The sequence below is a fragment of the Schistocerca piceifrons genome, chromosome 11, assembly GCF_021461385.2.
Source record: "Schistocerca piceifrons isolate TAMUIC-IGC-003096 chromosome 11, iqSchPice1.1, whole genome shotgun sequence".
In the NCBI taxonomy this organism is placed as follows: Eukaryota; Metazoa; Arthropoda; class Insecta; order Orthoptera; family Acrididae; genus Schistocerca; species Schistocerca piceifrons.
In genome coordinates this window covers 146,352,589-146,376,116 of record NC_060148.1, presented here as the reverse complement: position 1 = coordinate 146,376,116, position 23,528 = coordinate 146,352,589, and the positions used below count along the sequence as shown (strand labels likewise).

The 23,528-nt window shown below is 36.0% G+C and overlaps 1 protein-coding gene across 1 annotated transcript in view; it reads left to right on the top strand.

The window, feature by feature from the left end:
* The window catches only part of LOC124720478 (zinc finger protein 596-like), a 109,830-nt gene that overhangs the window by 372 nt on the left and 85,930 nt on the right, over window positions 1-23,528 (top strand). The window contains exons 2-4 of the mRNA XM_047245838.1: window positions 5,749-5,838; window positions 11,274-11,336; window positions 17,557-17,649. Coding sequence (XP_047101794.1) covers window positions 5,767-5,838; window positions 11,274-11,336; window positions 17,557-17,649 — 228 coding nt within the window. The 5' untranslated portion in view covers window positions 5,749-5,766. The remainder of the gene's footprint in view (window positions 1-5,748; window positions 5,839-11,273; window positions 11,337-17,556; window positions 17,650-23,528) is intronic.

Here is a 23,528-nt window from a genome sequence, read left to right as displayed (position 1 = left end):
TTTCTCAAAACAAAACACCGGTGTTATTGCCCACGAGCTTGTAATTTTTCTAAATGCGACTAATAAGTTAATTTTTCCACCAGTATTTTGGTGCGTATCAAATACGCAATGTATACTGCGCATCAGATATGAAAAATACATGTAACATCTTGCACAGCGTCTTGTGAATTACATACTATTTTCGCCATCCTATACAATCTCTACATACATCTTCCGTGAATTCGTAAAAGAAACGGTTTGTACTTCTGAAATTTTTGCAACAGTTTATGTGTGCTAGGATCTCCAGTGAGAGTGAATGTCATTGTTAATTTCGTTGTGGTGGATGATGGAAGACAACCAACTTTTTACCTGATCTGTCTGGCTATGCAAATTTGTATACCAGTTGCAATGTAATAATGTTTACGAAGGGTTCACAAAGGACAAGAAGAGCTTTTGCTGATATCTAATGTATTGCTCCTTTTTCTACCGTGAGGTGTTTTATCGTCTTCTTCAATATTTCTCATTTAAGAGCAGATAGCGCATCATTTCGGGGAGTGTGTACGTGGAGATAAAAGAAAATGTTACCGCATGTATTTATTGGTTTTATTAATTTAGCATCGTTGTCATCGTATAAACTATATTGGACTTGTCATGCACAGAAATAAAAAAAGTCTGGAATGTACAAAATGAAATTGTCTACAATACATACTAGAAAATTTTAATTTTTATTTGCATAAGAATGGTGTATAATAATTTCTTTCCCAGTAATGACTACACATAGAATAAATAGTAATGTAGATTAAGTAGTACGGTATAGACTGAAACCTACAAAGATAGGATTTATCACACAGCTGCACTACATGTATTGGGGCTTGGTTTACGAAATCATTTTCTCGGTCTTTTGGATATTCATATACTTAGATATATCAACTTTTATGAATATGAAATTTAAGTTCTAATTTAAAATTGATGTTGTCTAAGTCTTTTTATCTTTGAGGCAATGCATTAGAGTGTAATACCCATGCATCTTACATGCTTCTGATTTCGAGCTCTATTTATTTCTTCTATGTGTAGGTCATTCCTGTTCCCTATTCTATAATTGTGGCAGTTAGCATTTGTGTGGAGATTACTTATATTTGCTTTGGTTATCAGTACACATTTAAAAATGTATGGTGGTGGCAAAGCATTCCTAATTTCCAGAGAAGAGGTCTGCAGTGAGTTTGTGTAGCTCTGTTGGCCATTATATGGACAGTGTGTTTCGTAAGATAATTTTTTTTTTAATTAGCTTTTGAACTGGGCCAAAGTGATATTCCTTATGAGTCAACAGAATGGAAATGTCAAAAGTATGCGATTCTTATACCTTTGAAAGTGCAAATATTTGTGATAACTCTCAGTGCAAAGAAGGCTGAATTAGCTCTGTGTGTAAGGAACCTTAAATGGTGCTTCCAATTAATACCTTCATGTATATGCATTCCTAACATTTTTGCAAACTGCACACACTACTAGTCGCTCATCCATTTTCAGATAGTCTTCATCCCGGATCATTTTACCAAACTGAATGTAGTTTTTTTATTTGGTAATATTTTTTAAATTTTATCAATAGTCACTCATGTCATCAGCATATAATAAAATTTTGATTATCATATTGCAACTGTAAATGATTCACGTATGTGAGAAAGACTGATGGTCCTAAGATGTTGCCCAAGGGGCACCTGTTAAGTAACTTCTTTTGCTATTTAGACTGCCCTTATTTTCTGATTTGGATTAACAGTGGTGAGCTCACAGTCTGAGTTCTGTTTTTGAGATACAACTGAAACCACTTTTCCCATGACACTAACTGCTTCCAGCTTATCAAGGAGGATTTCATGGCATATGGTATTGGAAGGCTTTAGACAGATCTGTATTCATTACTACCACACATTTTTTATTATTTCTTGGGTGTAGTCTAAGACTGCAACTGTTGTGCTGTGGTTTGCATGAAAGCTATGTTCAGGGTTCATCGCTGACTATCAGTTTCATGTTTCTCTAATATTTTGGAGAAAGCAGAAAGAACTGATATGGGATGGTACTTTTTCTATTTTATGCCTGTCTCACTTTTAGCCACTGTGGAAACAAACCTTTACTAAAGGATACATTTGTAACATGTGTTAAAGGTTTTGCAGTCATTATTGTGATTGGATTGAAATTGGTACACCATCTCCACCCACGGTCATTTTTGGTTTTAAGCTCCTAGTCAACCCTAATTACTCCTGTTCATCTCTTGAAGGAATGTTCGTGCTACAGGCAACATTTGGAGCCTTTATTATTTTCCTTTTTGAGAATTTTAAGTTTAGTGAATGTGGTACATTAAAAAAATAGTTATTAATGTAGTTTGCCGTTTCCTTCTTTTCTGTATTATAATTGTCAGTGTGTGTTTTATTTCTTCCTCTTCTCAAATGATACTAGTTTCATTTATTACACTTTCTCAAACAGTATGGCGAAACCATAAGCACAAGAACATTATAATTAGATAAACCAAGGTCTAAAAAGTATGCGTTGTCTATGAGAGTCTGTACTGAGTGTTATTAGAGTAGGACCTATAATATGGGATAACATATTAAAACACTGTAAAATGTTCAGAAATGATATTTAACTGTGTCATTTCACATAATTGTCTTAAAAGCCCCACAAAGAAGCACAGTCACTTTTTCAAGGTACCCAATGTTTAAGCATCATGTCTAGTTTTGAAATAAATTTCTCAAAATCTCCACAAGGTGACCTATACACAGTCATTACCAGTTTCCCTTTTCTCACCATACAACTCAATAGCACCTGTTTCAAAATGCTTTTCTACAATTAACTTTCAAATATCATTTCTTTTGAATTTTACCCGTTTTTCATATAAATGCAGATACCACCATTTTTGGCATTTTCCCTACAGTAAAAGCTAGCTAGTCTAAAAGAATGTATATTGAAACAATGGAAACTCCAGATAGGAATATCAACAGTTTGAGAAGAATATTGATTGCTACTTACTATAAAGATGACACACAAAGTTGCAGACAAGCACAATTAGGGCACTTACAAATTTTCTTTTGGCCACAGCCTTTGTCAGAAAAAGAAAAACACACACGCCTTCATTCACACAAACAGGAATACCTCACGCACATGTGACCACCATCTCTGGCGGCTCAGACCAGAATGCTGTTTAACTGATATTCCCTACACCAATTCTCTGAAAGACACAAACAATGTCTGAAACTCATCTAAGACAACCTCTAGTTAAAGGTAGTCATTCCTTAGAGACTGAATATGTAGATTCATAACTTGGAAAGAATTTGGGGGAAGTCTAAATTTAGTTGCGCCTACAATTTGTTTTATCAAGTTGGTTGTAGAGGTATTGATTGTTTCTACATTTGTTGAAAGTACTATACTGCAACTTTGCCTGTCATGAGGTAGAAAAAATCCTGGTTTGTTCTTGAAAGTCATTTTGGTAAGCTCATTTTTTGTCTTTGGAGTGTTTGTCACTGTAGTTTGCACTGATCTTGGTTTTTCTTTATTCTTGTAACTACATTTGTGCTTGTTGCTGCAGAGATGGGCTGTACTGAATGTGTTATTCCAATGGTCCGTAAAGCTGTTGGAGTCCACAGTTTGTCTTGGACTAGTCCTTTAGGGCACAGCTTGCAAAATTGGACAATGTGTTGTTTATGTTAGAGAAAGAAAGTTGCCACTCACCATACAACGGAGATGCTGAGTCGCGATAGGCACAACAAAAAGATTTATGCAATTATAGCTTTCGGCCATTAAGGCCTTTTTCAGCAAAAAAACACACACACACACACACACACACACACACACACACACACACACACACACACACACACCACATTCCATCCTGGATTTTGTTACCTTCATTTCTGTACACACTTTAGTGCTTTGTTGACCCTTCTGCTTCCGTTTGTAAATAATAGGATCATCATCTTTTGTCTCAGTAAATTTCCATATGTGTTTTTTTTTTTATTTCTGTACAAACATATTATTTTCCCACATTATTCAAATACAACTCATTGTCTGATATAATGCATTCTTTCTAAGCCATCAAGTTTTAAAACAATGTGTTTGGGAAGGTTTTGGTAATTTCTTTCCATTTTTCTGTTCTTGACTTCTGTTTCCTTGTTTACTCATAGATGTGGAATTGATCTTTCCTGAATGGTATGCTTGGTAACACTATGTTTACATTTCTTAAAATATTTAGGGCGTTTCTAGCATACCTGATAGCTTTTTGGTTGTTGTTTTAGTAGACATCACTTGCTCCAGCAAACATTAAAACAATGTCTTGGTTGGTTTGTGGCCCTGCTACTTTTTTTTTTTTTTTTTTTTGGTCCTGTAGACTTCATTCATTGGAGCATCTTGCTTAACTAAACGTTTTATATTAGGTTGTACTTCTTTCAACATTTCTGCCATATTTCATCCAAGACTGTCAGAAAGAATCAGTATTTTTCTTTGAAATCCAAAGTTTCCATTTGTATCATACTTGTGTTCTGGTCTGTCGCTTATTTTTTAATGATGATGGCCTGTATTTATATTGTTACTACTATCAAGACACTTTGTAACATGCACACTTGCTGCCACTGGTACTTTGGTTTTCTGTTGCATTTGTTGCAAATATTTAGAGTTTTTCCCTTTTTATGCCTATTATTTTTTCTGCTTCATAAACTTGCAAATTGAGGGTTAACAACAATTTGCCAGAATGTGTATATTCCAGTGTAGTTTTGTACAAAGAAAGTGCAACAGCTTTGCAGATTTATGTAAAAAGAAAGTAATTCGTTTAGGAAGGACTATTTTCACTGACAAGAGTCATACATCATCAGAATGTAACAAAACATTCATCATGGATACAAACTTAGGAGGAGCAATTTAAACAAATTAGTTTTGTAAGAGGACTTTATCCCATATTAAAGGTGATAGATAATAAAGAATAAGTTGTAGTGCATTGCAGTATGTGTGTTTTTCTTTAGTGAGCTGGTATAAAATTCAACATGGGAGTATTATCTCTAGCATGAGTAGCTGTACAACTATACCATGTATAGGGAAAGCCATATAAAAGCAACTGTGTCAAAAATGCATATTCACCGTCTAACAAAGAGTGCTTCATAGGCTGCTGAGCACTGCGTATGGGTAGATATGAATATTAGAGTGAACAAACTGCAGACTGACTCCTGTGTTTTGAGATTAAGTACTCCAAATGTTGCAGACATGATTAAGCAGTATAAATTCCACTCTGTTGTTATGTACAGAGGCCGTACTGCAAGAAGAAGAAGAAGAAGAAGAAGAAGATGATGATGACGATTATAACAGTTTTGGTTTATCATACACAATAGTGTTGATGGTAACAAATGGTTTTATGTAGCAAATTAACACTACAATTTTGGTATTAATGTAGAACAAGCAGTATATCTCTCCAGTAGTGCTCACAGTAGTTTACTATCCCTAACTCCAATGACACGAACAATAGCAATCAATATCATCATTTCTTTCCATGTGATAGCTTCTGCAAAACTTTAATTTTCTGTCATTTTGAGATAATAAGTTATGGCTGTTCATAACCTGACAGTTGCATCTCAGTTATTATCATGGACCCTTGTTCTTCAGCTAATGTTGCACTTATGTCTGGTTAGTGGTTCATCTGCTGCAAATAGTACTGGATTGAAAATACTGCCTTTGATTTGTATCTCACAGCAACAGTGGAAATCAAATGTGACTGTTCTTATCTGGTTGCTTGTGTTTCAGGGACTAATAACTGCAGCAATGGACCATCGAATAACTATTTGGATAAAAGAAGAGAGAAAAAATGACATACCAAGTACACCAGGCTCCATGGTAGGTGATTTCTTACCATTGTTTCATTAATTTCTGTGTACAGTATGCTGTGCAAATAAAGAGAATTCATGTCACATTTCTGGTAGCATGATTAATTCATTGTAATAAAAAATTGTGGCTTTCTGAGGTTATGTGCAGCATTTCACAACATTGTCCAGAGATTGCAATGTGTCTTAATATTCTCAAATTGTGGAGGGGGGAGTTTAACTTTAGTTTTTGTAATTTGTAGAAATTCTTAATGTGCTGTTCATGGGCACTGATGATATGTTTGCATAAAATTAAGGTATGCTGTTGAAATAGTTGACGCATGATCTGCAAGAAGTCGGTTCAAATGGGCACAGTATGTCAGCTGATGACCTTGATGCCATCATCAGGTGAGCTGATGAACTGTTTGTTGGCACATGTATAATAGCACGGGCACTTACTGGAATGTTGTGCTCATTGGACACTGATATATGGCCATTTATCCATGATCTATTTTTTTCATGATTTATGCTGACAGAAGTTGAAGATTAGTTATTATGCTTTTGTATGCTTATTTTAAATGAAAACTTCAATATGCAGTTTAAGTATGAATATGATGATATACTAAATATTAGGGATTTAATTGAATTTAAAAATAAAATAGGAGCAGGAAGTTGATTATTACATTGTATATATCAGATTAACTGCATTGTTCACTACCACTATGGCAACTCAGAGCCAGTCACCTTCCAACCTAACCTAGACATTGGCTGCGCTACAGACCAATTTTATGAATTTAAAAGTAATATTAATGCACATTCATTGGCAGTATGTTTGCAAAAAAATAGATTTATTCTGATCTAATACACTTGCTTTAAGTGTTAACTTTAATGTGTAAACTATGAATGAAGATAACTTTATGATGCCATTAGCAATGTAATTTAAAAATAAAGCAGGGAGTGTTCATGTTGATGACACTATGTCATTATCCTAAGCTATTGATACAAATTTAGGCCCTACTACAGGCAGAGGTACCTTTCTCTATATTAAAACAGCAAATCTCCCATATTACAATCTTTAAATTCATCAACTGAGTAAAATGCTTTACCTTTGAGCCATTGACCCAATGTTGTCTTAAATTTACTTTTAGATACTGTTTGTACAATTTTAGGGAGCATATTAAACAGTTAGAGGCCTACATATTTATAACTATTATGTATCTTAGACAATAGAGTATGGCAGATCAATTGTGTGGTTTCGTCTTGTATTGTGGGTGTGGACAGATGACCTAAGGGGATATTGAGCTATGTTTTCTTTTACGTGTAGTAAGCAATAATAGATATACAAACAAGGAACTGTCATGATGTTAAGTTTTTTGAAATGTTCCCTGCATGTATCCCTAGGAGATAAACCCACTATACATCGAAGAGCTTTTTTTTTTGCCATCTGAAAATTGATATTGAATTGGAAGAATTTCCCCAGAGCAGAATACCATATGACAGATGGGGGTGGATATAAGCAAAATATAAATGCAGCAGTAAGTTTTGGCTGACATTACTCCTAAGCTTATAAAGTAGGAACATAGCTCGTGCAAGTTTAGAACAGACGTATGTGATATGTTTATCCCAGCTAAGTTTCTGGTCAATCATCATTCCTAGCAGTTTAACGGACTTATTTTCCTTGTTTGATACCTTTAAATTAAAGAATAATTCCTCAGTTTTTGTTTCATTTATGAATAGGGAGTTTGCACTAAACCAATGAACCGATTTTTCAAATATTATATATTTTTTTTTCTCATACAGATTCAAGAGTCTGTCCTGAATTGATAAAAGTTGTATCATCTGCATAGAGGACTGTTTTACAGGGTAAATACTGTGGCATATCGTTAACATACACTACAAACAGGAAGGGCCCAAATATGGAGCCCTGTGGCACACCTCCTTTTATTGTTTGTGGGTTTGACAGCTGCCCATTTACACTAACAAATTGTACTCTGTTGCTTAAGTAGGATTCTAATAATTTCAGGGTGTCCTCTCCCATGTCGTAGTGTCTTAATTTCTTGATCAAAGTACTATGAGATAGTGTCAAATGCTTTACTCAGGTCTAGGAGAGTAGCACAGGAGATTGAATTATTTTCAAAGCCATCATATATATCACTAACAATATTTTCAACTGCTTTAACTGTGGATAGTTTAGACCTGAATCCATACTGTGAGTTACTTAACAAATTATTCCTCTCAAAATAGAGATTCATTTGTTGGTGAACACAGTCTTCGATTATTTTAGATATTATTGGGGTTAATGAGATAGGGCGATAGTTACTTGGATTTGATTTATCTCCTTTCTTAAATATGGGAATAGTTACTGCTATTTTCAAACAGCCGGGGAAAATCCCTTGCTGTAGTATACGGTTAATGAGAGCGGTTAGAGGGGGCAGAAGATCACTTGATATCTTCTTTATGACAAAGTTTGACAGACCATAGAAGTCCTCTGCTCTGGAACTACTTAGTTTGCCTATTGCTTTGCTAACATCATTTTCAGTTACTGTTGCCCAGCAGAATTTATGGACTACATACTTATTTGAACCTAAAAGAGTTTTAACATCAAGCATGGCATTGATTGAGGGGAGACAAATCTTGTTGTAAACTGAAGTTAACAAAGTGTGAGTTTAAGATATCTGGGGCTATGGATATAGCTAGTTGAGTTGTTGGTCTATTTATTTCATTTTTAATTACTTCCCAGGCAGCTTTACAGCTGTTTCTGGATTGAAGAATATAGTTATCATTCGCCCTACGTTTTGCCACTCTTATTTCAGATCTATAAATTTTTCTTATTCTAATGTACATCTCTTTGTACTCGTTGCTGTTATGAGATCTGTCCTTGAACATAAGAAGCATAATCCTGATGCTGTTGAGGTATGGTGTAAACCAATTATTTAGTCTCTGTGGTTTATGAGCTTGGTTATTATTCTGTCCTTTTACTAATCTGGGACAACACTCATCAAATATTCTTGCAATTTCCTCTATAAATAATTTGCTTGTGTTATTCACACACATATCTTTGTATAAGATGTCATTCCAGTTAACTGACCTTAATCTAGTTCTAAACTCTCTTATGTTGCATTCATTCATAGGTCTAACAGTTTTGTGTTGTTCATCTGGAATGCTGACTGGAACTGTAATCCATAGGCAATCATGGTCAGCTAGGCCTAACTTGACTACTCCAATTTCAACATTATTTTCATGGATATTACTTATTATATTGTCTAAGCATGCATTATAACTTGTAGGCTTATCATTTAGACAATAGCAATCAAAAGCTCTTAGGCTATCCAATAATTCCAATATGATATGACTCTGTACCCTGATATCCATATTAATATCACCAAAAATTAGGATTCTTTGGTATTTATATTTAGGCGTAGTTAGTAAGACTAACAGTTTTTTAAATTTACCATAAATTCATATTCACTAGAAGATGGTGTGTGATATACAGATGCAACAATATTATTATGTTTAGGTATATGTACAACTGCAGCCTCAAAGATGGTGTCTATACACAGGTCTGTGACATCAATAGTAAAGTATTGTAGATTTAGTCCATTCTTAATATATATTATATATTATGGTTCTAGTGAACAATGCGAGCTATCAGTTCATTTTTTAAAGTGTATCATACATAGGTGGCATCTTGGATATTGTTTTTGTGTGTTCCAGTTGTAGATTGCAGTTGTTTTAGTTTGCGATTTAGTTGTAAGTGGCATATTAGGTTATATTTTTGCTACACTTGCAATTCATTTTAAGGTAAAGATGTTTTGGATAGAGTTGTATTCTACACCTATATTGTTTCTTTAATGATGTGGAGACAGGGTTGTAGCATAGCCAGTGGTTCAATTGGAAGGTCATAGGTTGATTGTGAGTTGAGAAAGCAAAATAATTGTCATAATAGTCTTTTTTCCATTGTTACAAATATATCATTAAATGAAACCCAACTTTTCTGCTGTAGTCTGGTATTCTCAAGATTTTTATTTATTTAGTTAGTTTTGTCTGAAGGTAGTAATAACAAGATAAGTGTCATTAAAACCATTTCCCCATATATTCCCACTAGTTTCAGTTTCTATTTTTCTGTTGTTGACATCATCCATGGGTCATTTCTTAAGGCTTATATCTCTACCATGTTGTCATGTCATCAGTCTGCCAGTGCAGAGTCATGTATATTTATCTCATAGTTCCTTTGAAAGATGTTTGAAGAGACATTTATTGCAGCTACTGGTTTGAGAAGGAAGTTTCATATGATAATAATTTCTGTATTAGTACTTTGATCTGAATTGTAAAGTAGGCTTCAGTAAGAACAAAGCAGGAAATTTTGATTTCGGACAAATGGCATTTAGTAGACATACAATACTGTGTACATGCAATCTGATAAACTGCTGTGTGTATATTTGTGACAGTAACAGAGTTGTGGCAAAACTAAGAGGTTACAGACTGAAATACTGATTCTTGTAACTACATCTTACATAGGCATCTTTTCATCACAATAAATGTTTGTAAAGTTGCAAGGCTTTTACAGAAGAATTAAGCAATTTTTGGTGTAAATAATGTAACTTGAAATGTGATTGAAACTTTGCCACACTGTACAATACCTGTTACTTCCTATGCCTCACTAATCTTGAAAGTTTCTCTGGAAGCAGTGACAATGCAAATGTAAGAACTTGCCTGAGAAAACTGCAGTGTAAAAATAGCTTCAGCAGAGTACTTATATGCAATGACAATATTGCAGAATTCGTATGGATCGAGTCAAGCTAGACTCCACATTCAGTGTAAGCCTAGACTAAGAACAACAGGACAGAGATGAGCATAGTGCAGATTTCAGTCTTTGCATTTTGAATATATCACATATTATCATTTACTTGATTTGAGGATTATCTTGCTCATATTCAGGACATTCATTTTTTGAATGGTATCTACCATTGGTCTGACAATGAGAACAGCTGGAATAGTTTGTGATATATAACACCTATCTTTTCTATATTAATCTTCTCATACTACTCTTCTTTGAAATAACCACAGAAATGAAAATTACATACATTTATCTTTTGCACTACTTCTGTTGTACAAAAGTACATGGTTTATTAGTAGCTCAAAATTGTGTAAAAGTTACATGGGTGTTCCATCACTACATGAGAAATTATATGCAGAATGGTTCTGTATTGGCACATATGTATAAAATAATGTTATCAGTCACATAATTTTATTTTCAGTGTAATTGAAATAAATCTTATTGACTTTGTGTGACCCCCAATTATTCTCTCACAAAAGAAAACTGAAAACAGGCAATAAAATGATAATTGTTAAATTATGTGGTGTCATTTATTCTTGACAAAGTGCTTTATAGCTGGAAACTTGTGAAACTTGGAAACAGTATGTGAAGATTAAATATATCCACTATACTTTGTGTTACTTTTACCGCAGGTCGGGGTATACCCCTCCAGTGTGAAAATAAAGGAAGAATTGCAAGATTATGTGAATGAAGAGGTAATTTTAAAATTTAGATGACTGAGTAGAATTAAGCACTGCTGTATTACTTCACAGCTGTGGTGAATACAGTAGAAGTAGGTGATACAGCTGTTTATTAGCATCTAAGTTTTTTCTGTAGTACTTCCAATAATGACACCCATAGTACAATAATATGCCCTCTAGAGCCAAGTATTGAAAGAATCAAAATATAGCATTTTTTCAGCATTGCAGTGTATGGTTTGAAGTATTATCTTCCAGAAGGCACAGTAGTTTGAACATAGTTTATTTGCATATTTGTGAAGACAAATAAGAACTCTGCCATGCCGTGGATTTGAACCACAATTCCACACTTTTTTGGCCAATTGCCTTCATGAGTAGACTATCTACAGATTCCACTTTGACTGAATCAAATTGTCATTCTTACAATAGGTGCACTTAGGGGAGAGAACAAGACAGAGAACTCATTATACTTTTTGGAAATGACATAGAACAGATGCAAGACACAACAGTAACTTCATAAACACTGATTTACATGAGCCATTTTGGATTTGAGATCTTTAGACTCACTTCTTTGAGGTGGGGGCAGCAGAAGACTTGCTTCTACTGTACAGAAGAGGAACGTGAAACTTAGCAAGTTGGAATAATTCCATTTGCTAAACTCTACTCCTCAGATAACTTTTTTAATTCCTTTTTTATATTATGCTGATAGTAGATGCAGAACATTTACATAAAGACCAAAATTATTATTTAGGCGATATTCCAGTAAAATTATTTATTCTTCAGTTTATTTGAGTTCTGCTAATGCCAATGGTGTAGTTAATGATTCACTGTATATGTTCTTTTAAGATAAATCTGTAATTTACTTTATTCAGAAGCCATATGGTCGGAAACATATCGTGAGATAACAATTGTTTATTTCCAGAGTGACATAAATTATTTTAAGGCCCTCATTTCACTCTTTCAGCAAACATTTTATTATTTGTGAAAAGTCATAAACTAAAAAGTTATTCGTAATTAAAGTTTCCACCACCCAGAAAATAATATTATTACCTGGACGTTTCAGTATGTTTATAATATCATGACTGTAGTTATAATTTTCTTGCTCTAATTTTTCTGAACTGGAAAATAGCTTTGGTTATCGAAGTAATTTGACAATTTAGAAAGGAAGAAAACTACTAGCCTGTGAAATTTACAAGAGGCTCAGTAAATCCCCATGGCAGTGTGCGTGGTATGAATAAAATAATACACCCAAGTTTGTTTATTTCCCAATCGTCTATCACAGAGATAAATCTAATTATTACCTGCTTCCTCATAATGTCATTGCCACTAATTTTGTTCGCTTTATATAGCAATAGGAATTTAGCTCCTAGTAATTGTTACAGTAACTTCACCATGGCAGAGTCATGATTAGCTATTTTCATCTTAATGTTTCAATGTAAAACTTCATAGAGTGCATTCATTCATTCCACATTTCAATGTCAAAGTCACTAATATGAGCAGATTTGTTACAGTAACTCAGTGTGATTATTTCATGAACTTGTTTGAAAAATCTGTGTCATGATATTGTGGAAGTGACATGTACAGAGGTGACACCCTCTGTGTCCATGAAGTGTGTTTGCTCTCTGTCCAGCAGTGCATGCAGTGTCATCACTCGCACCAAGTGGTAAACTACCAGAGGCCTATCACTGTGCTCTTCATCAACGCTCCCACTGATTGCTAAGAGCATATCCTGTGTCTATTGAAGTAGTTTTCACATAGTCTAATTTCAACTGCTTCCTTGATCAAATAGTGCCAATAGTTTCATGCATGATCAAGGATTCTCATTCGTTCAAACAAAATCTTGTGTTCTTTTAATAGATTTTGTGAGATTCTGTGTTTAGAGTGAGGCTCACACTCAACACAGCAATCAGCAACAGTACACTTAGACTGGCCCAAATAACTTTTAAAACACTCACAAGGAATATTATAAATTCCTATGACTCTCAGGCAAAATTATCTTTAATGACTCTCAAAATTTCTTTAATTTTACTTTGTGACTGGGGTACTGGTTTATTCCTTGCCTCTTTAGGACACTATGTATTATACTAGTTGTTTCACAACAGAATGAAAGCTGAACCATGTGGTGGTCTGGCTTAGTTGAATGGTGTCATGTCTTGGTTTCCCCAACAGTATTGATTAATATTAGGGACAGAATACCTTTTCCTTTTTTACACTATCATTAGATGTGTAATCTTGGAAGTAAGGTGGTTCTTGTTCAGAATAGTCCTGGTCCTGTGTATTCAGGTGTTCAGAATAGCTCTCTTCGAGCAGTATGGTGAAAGCTATGCCTGTTTGGATAAAAGTCGATGTACATCAATTTGCTGTGCACGGAATGACAGTCATCCCTCTGATTTACATTCGAACAACACATCTATAAAGGGCAACTTCCTATCCTCCTCCACAGAGTCCTGGGTTCGATTCCCAGCTGGGTCAGTGATTTTTCTCTGTCTGGGGACTGGTTTGTGTTGGCTTCATCATTTCTTCTTCTTCTTTTGAGAAAGTGACAGGACTGGAAATGGAAAAGATTGGGAATTTGTATGGGTGCAGATAACCACACAGCTGAGTCCACTACAAACCAGATATCATCATCCACATGCATTGTAAATTCGTGTGGTTGATGAAGTGCTGCAGTGCCTCACTGCCATTCGGCCAGATTGAAAAGTATTGTCAACATATTACCCGAAGAAGCAGGATGGACATTAGGGAGCAGTGATCAATACTCATTCTTCAGAACACACCATGAAGAAGATAACTATGGTTGGTGACACTGGCGAACTCATGGTTGCTCCATCAGCCATTTCATAATAATTTCCACTGTAGAAAATATAAGTGGTCATCAAGGTATACCAAAATAACTTTAAAATTTAGAAGAGAAATGAGTGGCCAGTAGTTTTATTGTATCTTACATTGGTACTTTGTAGGAAGGGAGACCGTGTCGAGGCTGATTGTGACTTGACTTAGAGCTGTGTTCATCCGCTGTATGGTTCAGCAAACATCTATGAGGAGTTCTTAATGTGATGTTCACAGTTGCCAACTACAGGTCTCAACAATTTAGTGAATTATTTTGTCGGTTTATATGAGGTCTGTCTAAAAAGTATCTGACCTTTTACTTTCCCACACAAAATAGACGATAGCATGGAATCTCTGTACACAGTAAAGGAAGAGACCTTTATGCACATGCGTGAATTTTGTCCCCTCCTTCCCGCACACCAGTCGCTGCCTGTTGGTTGCTAAGTGAGGTGCTACACAATGTGTTTGTCAGATTACTAATTCTCTCAAGATGACTGAACGTGTTGAGCAAAGATACTGCATCAAATTTTGTCAAAAGCTTAGTGTGGTCAATAATCAACTGACTCCTTCCATTCAACATAATCATCTGACTTAATGAGCACCTGTTTATCTGGTGACTCAGATACAGTGGTTACTGCAGTAGTTGGTGGACCACCGCCCTTATCGTAAGTCTATGTGCAAAAGCAGAAGTCCTTTGTTCACCAATGGCATGTCCCAGAGCAAATAAATATGGATGCAACAGTTGCTCCCCGTCACTATTAGTGGGTCCCAGGAAATTCATGCAATCAAATCTTATGCAGGTTGCAGCCCACAGCATCAATGGTGTCACTGCCCTGTTCATGGCATCACCTGTTTTGCCTGCTGCAAACTGGGGTATCTAGCAAGTGTCTGCCTCAGCTAGCAGATGGCAACAGCCATCAGTGAATTGCTCATTATTTCACTTGGGGCCACTAGTGTCAGCACATGGGATGCAGAAGCTCATGTTGCAGCTAGAAATTAATAGAGTAAATGCAGGTTTCCAGTTGGATACAAACACTGCCATTTCTATAACATGGATATGTACTGATTCATCAGCTCCCCACAGCTGTACTCTCCTCTGGCAAAAAGGTCAGTTGATACCATTATGAGGTCAGATCACAGTCAAACACAGGCTATATGGTCTACCAAAAATACACAAAGATGGCGACCATGGACACTTTGTTAGAGCTATTGGCTCTCCAATGTACGAGACCTGTCTAAAAAGTATCTGACCTTTGGCCAGAAAAAAATATTTCGAATACCTGATGAGGTTGGGACCCTAATCCTCTTCAAAGTAGGCCCCTTGTGCTTGCACACACTTAGCCCACCGATACTTCCACTGCTGGAAACACCCTCTGGAAGTTGTCTTTTGGAATGGTGTTAAGCTTCATCATCGTGTTCCGCATTATCTCATCTCTACTTTCAAAACAGGATCCTTTCAGTGGCATCTTCAATTTTGGAAACAACCAGAAGTGACATGGAGCCGTGTCTAGAGAGTAGGGAGGCTGGTGAATGGCTGTGATTCCATGCTTGGCCAAGAAATTTTGGATCAAGTGGGATGAATGTGTGGGGGCATTATCGTGATGCAGTTGCCAGTTTTTCACTGTCCACATGTCTGGTCTTTTGTGTGGAGCTACTACATCATGGAGTTGCTGGAAACCATCTTGATAGTACTCCTTCGGCACTGTTTGTCCTTCCACTGTGTATTTGTGATACATAATTTCACGGACAGCAAAGAAGACAGTTAGCATCACCTTGATTTTGCTTCACACCTGCCGCACTTTCTTCAGCCTTGGAGACTCGGGATGCTTCCATTGTGACAACTGACTTTTGGTTTCTGGGTCGGACCTGTACACCTATGACTCACCTCCAGTTATCATGGTGTTCAGAAACCCAGGATCAGTGTTGGTGGTATCCAGAAGGTCCTGTGCAACGTCAAAATGAAGGTATTTTTGTTCTGGTGACAACAACTTGGGCACGAATTTCGCAGCCACTCGGTGCATGTTCAAATCATCACGCAAAATTGCATGTGCTGAATCTTTACTCACTCCAACCTGTTGGACAATCTCCCACATGGTCAAACAATGGCCTGCCATCACCAAATGTTGTACTCTCTCAACAACAGCTGCACTCCAAGTAGTTTAGGGCCTGCCAGAATGCTGGTCACTCTCCACTGATGTGCGGCCATTTTTGAATTGGTTGAACCACTCCTTAATTTGTGTTACACCCATCGCATCGCATTCTGGTTACAACTAAGTGGGTACGATGATGAAAGTAACAGCCAGCAAACCACAAACATCTGAAAGGCTCTATTACTGGAGACTGAAATTGGATGGTTTTTTGCAACACTTTTTGCAGTTTATTAGTAGAAGACAGTAAGCATCCACTCTGGTTTTCTTGGACCTTAGACATAACTTACAATGAATGAAAGACAGACATAAAACTCCTAACTCTTGTTTCCCTCATTGAAGCAGACAAATGATGGAGTGGAAGGTTATGAAGCTGCAACTGTACACACTTAGTTTTGCAGCTCTTGTAACAGGAATTTCTGCTGTTGCAATTGGAATTCCTCTAGCTGTTCTTACTGACCAATTGCTGCTTGTGAAATTCTTAGTGCTTTTCTTGCCATTGCTGTTGTAGCCACTACTACCACTCCACAACTGTAGAAACTCAAGATCTATACTTCACTGAATAGATGCACAGTGAAATAGTTCTCATTGCCACTTTTCTGTCCTACTATGCATAGGTTGAACACTATTTATGGTCACTTGGAATGGCAGTGACACAGAGATCGGTGGAGCAATAAGAGGTTCTGGTAATTTAAGAAGATGGAATTCATGAAGTGAACAGATAGCCCGAAGCAAAGTCCAAAGCATAGCAAAATGATCAAAAGCATACTCAGAACAGTCTGGAGAGCAATCTGAATAAAAAATTACAAATGAACTTAACAAACTAAAAAATTTCTAAAAATGGTGCATTTGTAAGGCATCAAGTAGTTTAAGTAGAGTGCGAGCCCTTGAAAGCGAAATATTCTAAGTACTTGTCTGGCTCACAATTTTAAGCTCTCAGTAAATTTGAAATCAGTGCACACACTGCTGCAGAGTGAAAATTCATTCTATTTTTAAGATCCTTTTTTGAGCCCTGTTATTCTTTATGTGAGGTGTGTTTGAAATCATAAACATTCACCCTCTTGTCATCCCCACATGTCGTAGTGATGTAGTAGTTACAGGTGTGTGTGTGTGTGTGTGTGTGTGTGTGTGTGTGTGTGTGTGTGTGTGTGTGTGTGTGAGAGAGAGAGAGAGAGAGAGAGAGAGAGAGAGAGAGAGAGAGAGAGAGAGAGAGAGAGAGAGAGAGAGAGAGCTTTAAATGAGTAATATTTTTCTTTTTTCAGTTACTTCAAGATCCATTGAAAATCGTAGAGACTTGTTTCGATGGAAAGGAAGATGGAGGAATGGAACTGAATGCGAGTCCACCCGAGCGTAATGTAAGTTTTCATGTCAGTATTCTATGCTTCAGGTATGATAAGACAGTCGTGAAATGTAATGGGCGCTTACACTTAAATTATCATAGATGGTGTGGCATTTTAAACTATGATAGCATATTATTTCTGCACAAGTTCAGTGACTGTGGTTATCTTTCTGTACTTTGTGTAAGCTGTTATAGATGCTATTTGAGTAACACTCCTGACAAGTCTGTCAATGTTTTCCATGACCATTCTTATAATAATCTGCTTCGTTTGGAATGTATGAAATGAAATGAATGTCTTAAATTCATACTTATTACAGTGTGTAGCTTTATTATGTTGTGGCAGTTCCTTCTGCTTTTATTTCTTCATTTGTTGATTGTCCTTGGTGTCGATGTAATGCGTCACTACACTGGCTAAAAAATGGGCTGTGGATTCTGACACTAACTACTGTAAATTATGTAGCCGAGACTTGCACAGTTGTGTTTTGCAGTACTTTGATTTCACTGTTCTTAACCCCCCCTCCCCCCCCCCAATAATACACAGTTATATATGTATGACCAGTGCACTGTCATTTAAACTTTCTATAAGCTTCATTAACAGTTTGCTGGTGAAACTTAACATACTGCTACAATAGTTCCTTGTTGAACATCTACAAGCAGTAAAACCGAACCACAAAGTTCAGTTCTCGAAGAATAAATGGGTACCTATGGAAACAATCACTGTCATTGTCTTTACACATGGCCTAATTGTTTAACACTTATTTCACAGTTAATTTGAAGCATTGTTGTTCTAACCAACACAGGTTACTCGTCTGAAACTCGGCCGTGGACTGACTGTCTCATGAGCAAAAATCAGGACCTTGTATATCATCGCAATAATAGATTCTGAAATGACACATTGTTTAAAGCTAAATTTTGAGAAAATACAATTAAAACTTAACTCATTCGATTAACTGAATGCATTGAAAAATTGGTTCTTTTTAACAGTTTCTTCTACTAAAAGAGTTAGGCCAAATTATTTGTGTAAATCATGAAATTAACAAATATAGTTATGCAAACAATGCTTTTGACAAAACTGTTAATTACTTTGGAATTAATTAAGGGCTGGCTTTGCTAACATGTTTCCGACCAGAGCCAAATAGATACTTTAAGAATACTAGCATTCCGTCTTCTAAATATTTACAATTATTACAGGATTTATATTTGTTTATATGCCAACAATAGAATTTGAGTTATGAAACAATTACTGATTGTGCCTTATAATAAAAGATGCTAACTAGTAATAGTCAAAATAAATTAGAAAATCAATTACATACATAAAACTAAGCACGAAATTAGATCTGGTTTATATTCTTTAAGGGAACCATACCCTGCCTATCTAACCCATGTTAATTTAGGCAAGTATTTGACCCATTTCTGAAAAAAACTATTTGATGCAGGACCTTAATACTTTCACTGTATGTTGCATGATGCTAATAGTCAACTGTACTAAAATCTACTTTATCCATTTTATAGTTTTTAAGAAATACTTTTTTAAATTTATTAACAAAAAAATTAAGTTTTTTCTGCAGAAAATATTTTTTGTGAACTTCCTAATGGGGGAATATTAATGAATGTAGAATAAGAGGTGGCTTTTTAAGTTATGCAGAGTCTCTGAAAATTTCATTCATTTATCTATGATAGTTTCCGATATAATGGGGCATATGTACTGAAAATTTCAGTTTGCAGGAAATTGACTTTAAAGAAAATTTGTTCGATATTTGTTACTTACAGTTAATTAAAACTGTCCTGCTCTGCCTCTAGCAGGTCTTCCAGCTTCTTTTTTCACCTTCCTGGATGTTTGTCTTGCAGTCTTGGCCATATTAGATGCAGACCTGTCTGCATCGGCTATCCTCATTTTATCGCAATGTTGCAGCTCAGTTATATTTTCACCATGATTAATTCCCAGCTTTTTCAGTACCCAACACTTTCCAATATTACCACAATTGAATGTAATAACAGCATCATGAACTTCCTAGTTTCATTGTAGGTGTGCCTACAAATACAGTTTTAGGAAGGCAGTTCCAAATTATGCTGTTGGAACATCCATTTGGGTTCTGTGTTTGTCCATGCAGACATTTCCTTAGAAGGTCAGGATGAGCCAAGTCTCAAAAAATAGGTTTAATTGCTGTAACAACAGCAGCAGGAAGAGAATGCTGGTGAGAATAAGTTTCTCCAGTTGCCTGAACCCTATTGTATTTGCACCATGAATTTTCTCCTGATGGACACAATCCATTACATAGCTTATTATCAGTAGAGAACTTATGGAAGAATATGGCCCAAACATCTCTCTTCATTGCTTCCAGATTTTCTTTATTTCTCGTAATTGCGTGCCTGTAGTATACCGGCAAGTTTTCTATTTCAGTTTTAGTTAACCGACCCCGTCCGGTCAACAATTTTCCATCTTCTAATTTTTTTCCTCTCATATCAACAGTTAGTTTTCTCAGCCTTGTTCCCAAGCATTTTGAACATGGCCTACACATTCTGTTTTGCTAATAATGGCATCTCCATATGGATTAGAGTTCACCACATTTTTGTATGCCTTACTGTCACCATCTCCCAATTATTTGGTGTACCATATGCCTCTTGTTTCTATGGAGCGATGAAATATTTGTTGTACTCCATGAACTTCCATACCACCACTTGTTCCTCTAACATTAGCCACAGAGCTGTGTTCTTTATGTTCATTGACTACTATACATTATTTGCAATATTTATCTAACAATTTACTGGTGTCTACACTCGTGGCAATCACTACTCCATTCAGAGAAGTATGTCCTCTTTTCTGCAAACTTCCATTAAATGCAACTGCAATATCTAAACATCCATAATTTTCTTCCGCTGCTTCCCTAGCAACCAGTTTCATGCTTTCCTCACTGACCTCACATACAGCTTTCTCTAATATTGCAGTCATTTTTTCAAATTTATTTGGTGGTTGATGTAAGTTCATCACTGAACAAAATGTTCTCCCTGCAACCATTCCCTTGCCAATGGGTCGTAAGGCATAAACTAATCTAGTTTTGATTGCATAAGGGCCACTTGCATCTGGTTTTGAAGAACTCATAAATGAAATCACAGCTGAGCATTTTGTGCAAATTAAATCCAAAGCAATTGCTACGTCTTTTCTCCCACTGGCACTCTCACAAAGTTTCACACGTAATTCACCACACTGTCTATATTGTACAAATTTAGAAATTACATCTGATGATAATCTCAAATTTATAATGATGTTTCTTCACCCCTTGTCACTTAACAGTAAATTCGTTGAAATGGTGAGAGCTTCTTTGATGATGCACTCGTTGAATAATTACAATTAGAAACATCGTTACCAGGCAACATAACCTCTTGTACAGAAAACTTTCTAAACTTGGTTCCTCTAAATTGTTGTTTCTTGAAAATGCCTTTACATTTCGTCATGTTCAAGAAACACAACAAAACACATGTAAACAAGCACTGCAAATGTAAGTATAACAACTACTCACAATCACACTTGAACAAAACTGACCACGTGTTTGAAAGCGTGTTGTTTACAAACAGCAGAAACAAAAGAGTACCAACCGTTGCATTCCAAGGATAGCCAACACACTCGGGAGGAAAAAAAAATAAAAAAAAAAAAAAACAACATGCAGTGTAAGGGATATATATACATGCAGGAAAGTGGGCGTGACACATAAATACAGGTGGTAGGAAAATGTTCTTTAAATGCTCAAAAAAAATTTTTTTTCAGCTAATTCTTTTTCAGAGTACTTAAATAAAGCCTTAATCTATCGAAATATGATGAAAACCGAAAATCAATTTTTTTCGACCTGAACCATGCTGTGGTCCCCTTAAAACTAAGGGAGCAATCTTTCTCTTTTATGAAAATGCAGAAAATATTAATGTATGTTAATGGTAATTAGATAAAACCAAAAAAAAAAAAAAAAAAAAAAAAATGAATTTAAGATGGCAAAGCAAGAGTGGAATTAAAATTATCCCAACTTGCTTCGCCATGTCACCCCCTCATTGGATTGACCAGATAGATATTGCTAATAGCTAAATGGGCAGTTCACTAACAACAAGTGATGCCAGAACTTGGATTTAAAATCTACACACACAAAAATATTTCGTAAGAAATTCTATCAAAGAGTACAGTCCATATGTTTTTTTCAAATTTATATGTATGTGAACTAGCCATACGAAAATCCCCATACAAAGTAATTACATAAAGATCACAAAATATCTACAAGTTATACTTTTAACAAAATTTATGCATCTTCATCATAAGAGATGTCCTTTTTGGGTAAGCAAAGACTTACATTTTAAAACACATACCACTTGGTACAAGCACTGCCTTGCTAAACAAATTAAATCCTCATGGGTTGAAAAAAAAAAATAGATTACACTGCACATTGCAGTTCACTTGCTCAGTGCTCAGTTTTTCTTCACAGGCAGTTTCACTTTTTCAATGAACTTTGAAACACTTTCTCTCCAAGCTGTCCACGCCTTCAACAGGTCCAAGTGGCAGTTAGCCAGGAAATGCACTGCTGTCAGTTCCCTTGGAGGTGGTTCTCCTCTACCACAGTGCATGAAAAAATAAGACAAAATACCCTACTTTAGTACACTTACTTTTACTTCTAACTTAAGTCTAAAAAAGTTGTTTAACACTAATGGCAAATGATAGTCCTTATATCATAAATTAAATACATAGTTCTCATAACATTACAATAATTAGTGACAAATCTGACTATAGTACGAAAGGTATGGACGAGAAAAATTTTAAAATCAAGTGCACATTACAATACAAAACATTACTCTTAAGTCATAACTGTCTGAAACTGGTTAAACTTGAAAGATTTGCTCTCTTTTCCATTTGCAAAAATAGCAAAAATTCAAGATGCGCACTAGCACAAAGTTACTAATCATCACACAATGAAAAAAAAATAGTGTCACCATTACATAACTTAATTACTATTCAAATCAAAATTAAGGGGCTGGAAGTTGTACCAAATCCTTGCCTTACTTCTCTACTCAACTCTGAGTACTACTCATTCAAACAGAAAATTAAATCCTCATGAAATGTTCCAAAAAGGGAACTGACAGCAAGAATATTCACATTAGTCAAATTTACTTTTCTTCACCCCATATGACCATTTTAAGCTCATAATTCCTCAGAACACAAATAGAAGCTTTCAGATAACATATCGATCCAGTGATGCAGCATTATATTATTTGTAAATATTGCTCTTTCTGTTAATCTCTCATTCCCAGGGAGGAGGAGCAGGAGGAGTATCAACCTCATAAAAAGAACCAGGGTTCTTCTGGTACCCTGTATAGGGCCTCTTCCCAGGGTAATGGTGAAGACCTCAATGGCATCTGTGACGGATGGCTTCAGAATGGTGTCGATGGCGAAAGAGGCAAACCTATAGTGTCTGTACTCCAGAGGAATGGATACAAAAGGCGTCTGACTCAATGTTAGGGGTGGTCTCATTTAAACCATGGAAGGCAATGGGAAACCACCACTGCTATTTTCCCAAGACAACCTCATGGATTTACTCAATCTTAAATTAGATTCCGGAGTAAGTCCTCCAGTCAAATCTCTGAGGGGGGGGGGGGGGGGGGCAGGGTTGAGAGGAGCCTTGGAATGCAAAGATAAATCTGAACCATCCTTGCAAAGTGTTAAAACGATAGCGACCTGGAATGTGCGAGGTCTCTTACAGACAGGAATGCTTGCTATCGTGGAGAGAGAAATGGATCTTAATGTGCTAGATGTACTTGGACTCAGCGAGACACTGGAGAGGGTGTGACCACTTCATGACTCAAGCAAAGATTACAGTATATTTTTCCGGAGGTGCGGATATGAATAAAAATGGCATTGCTCTA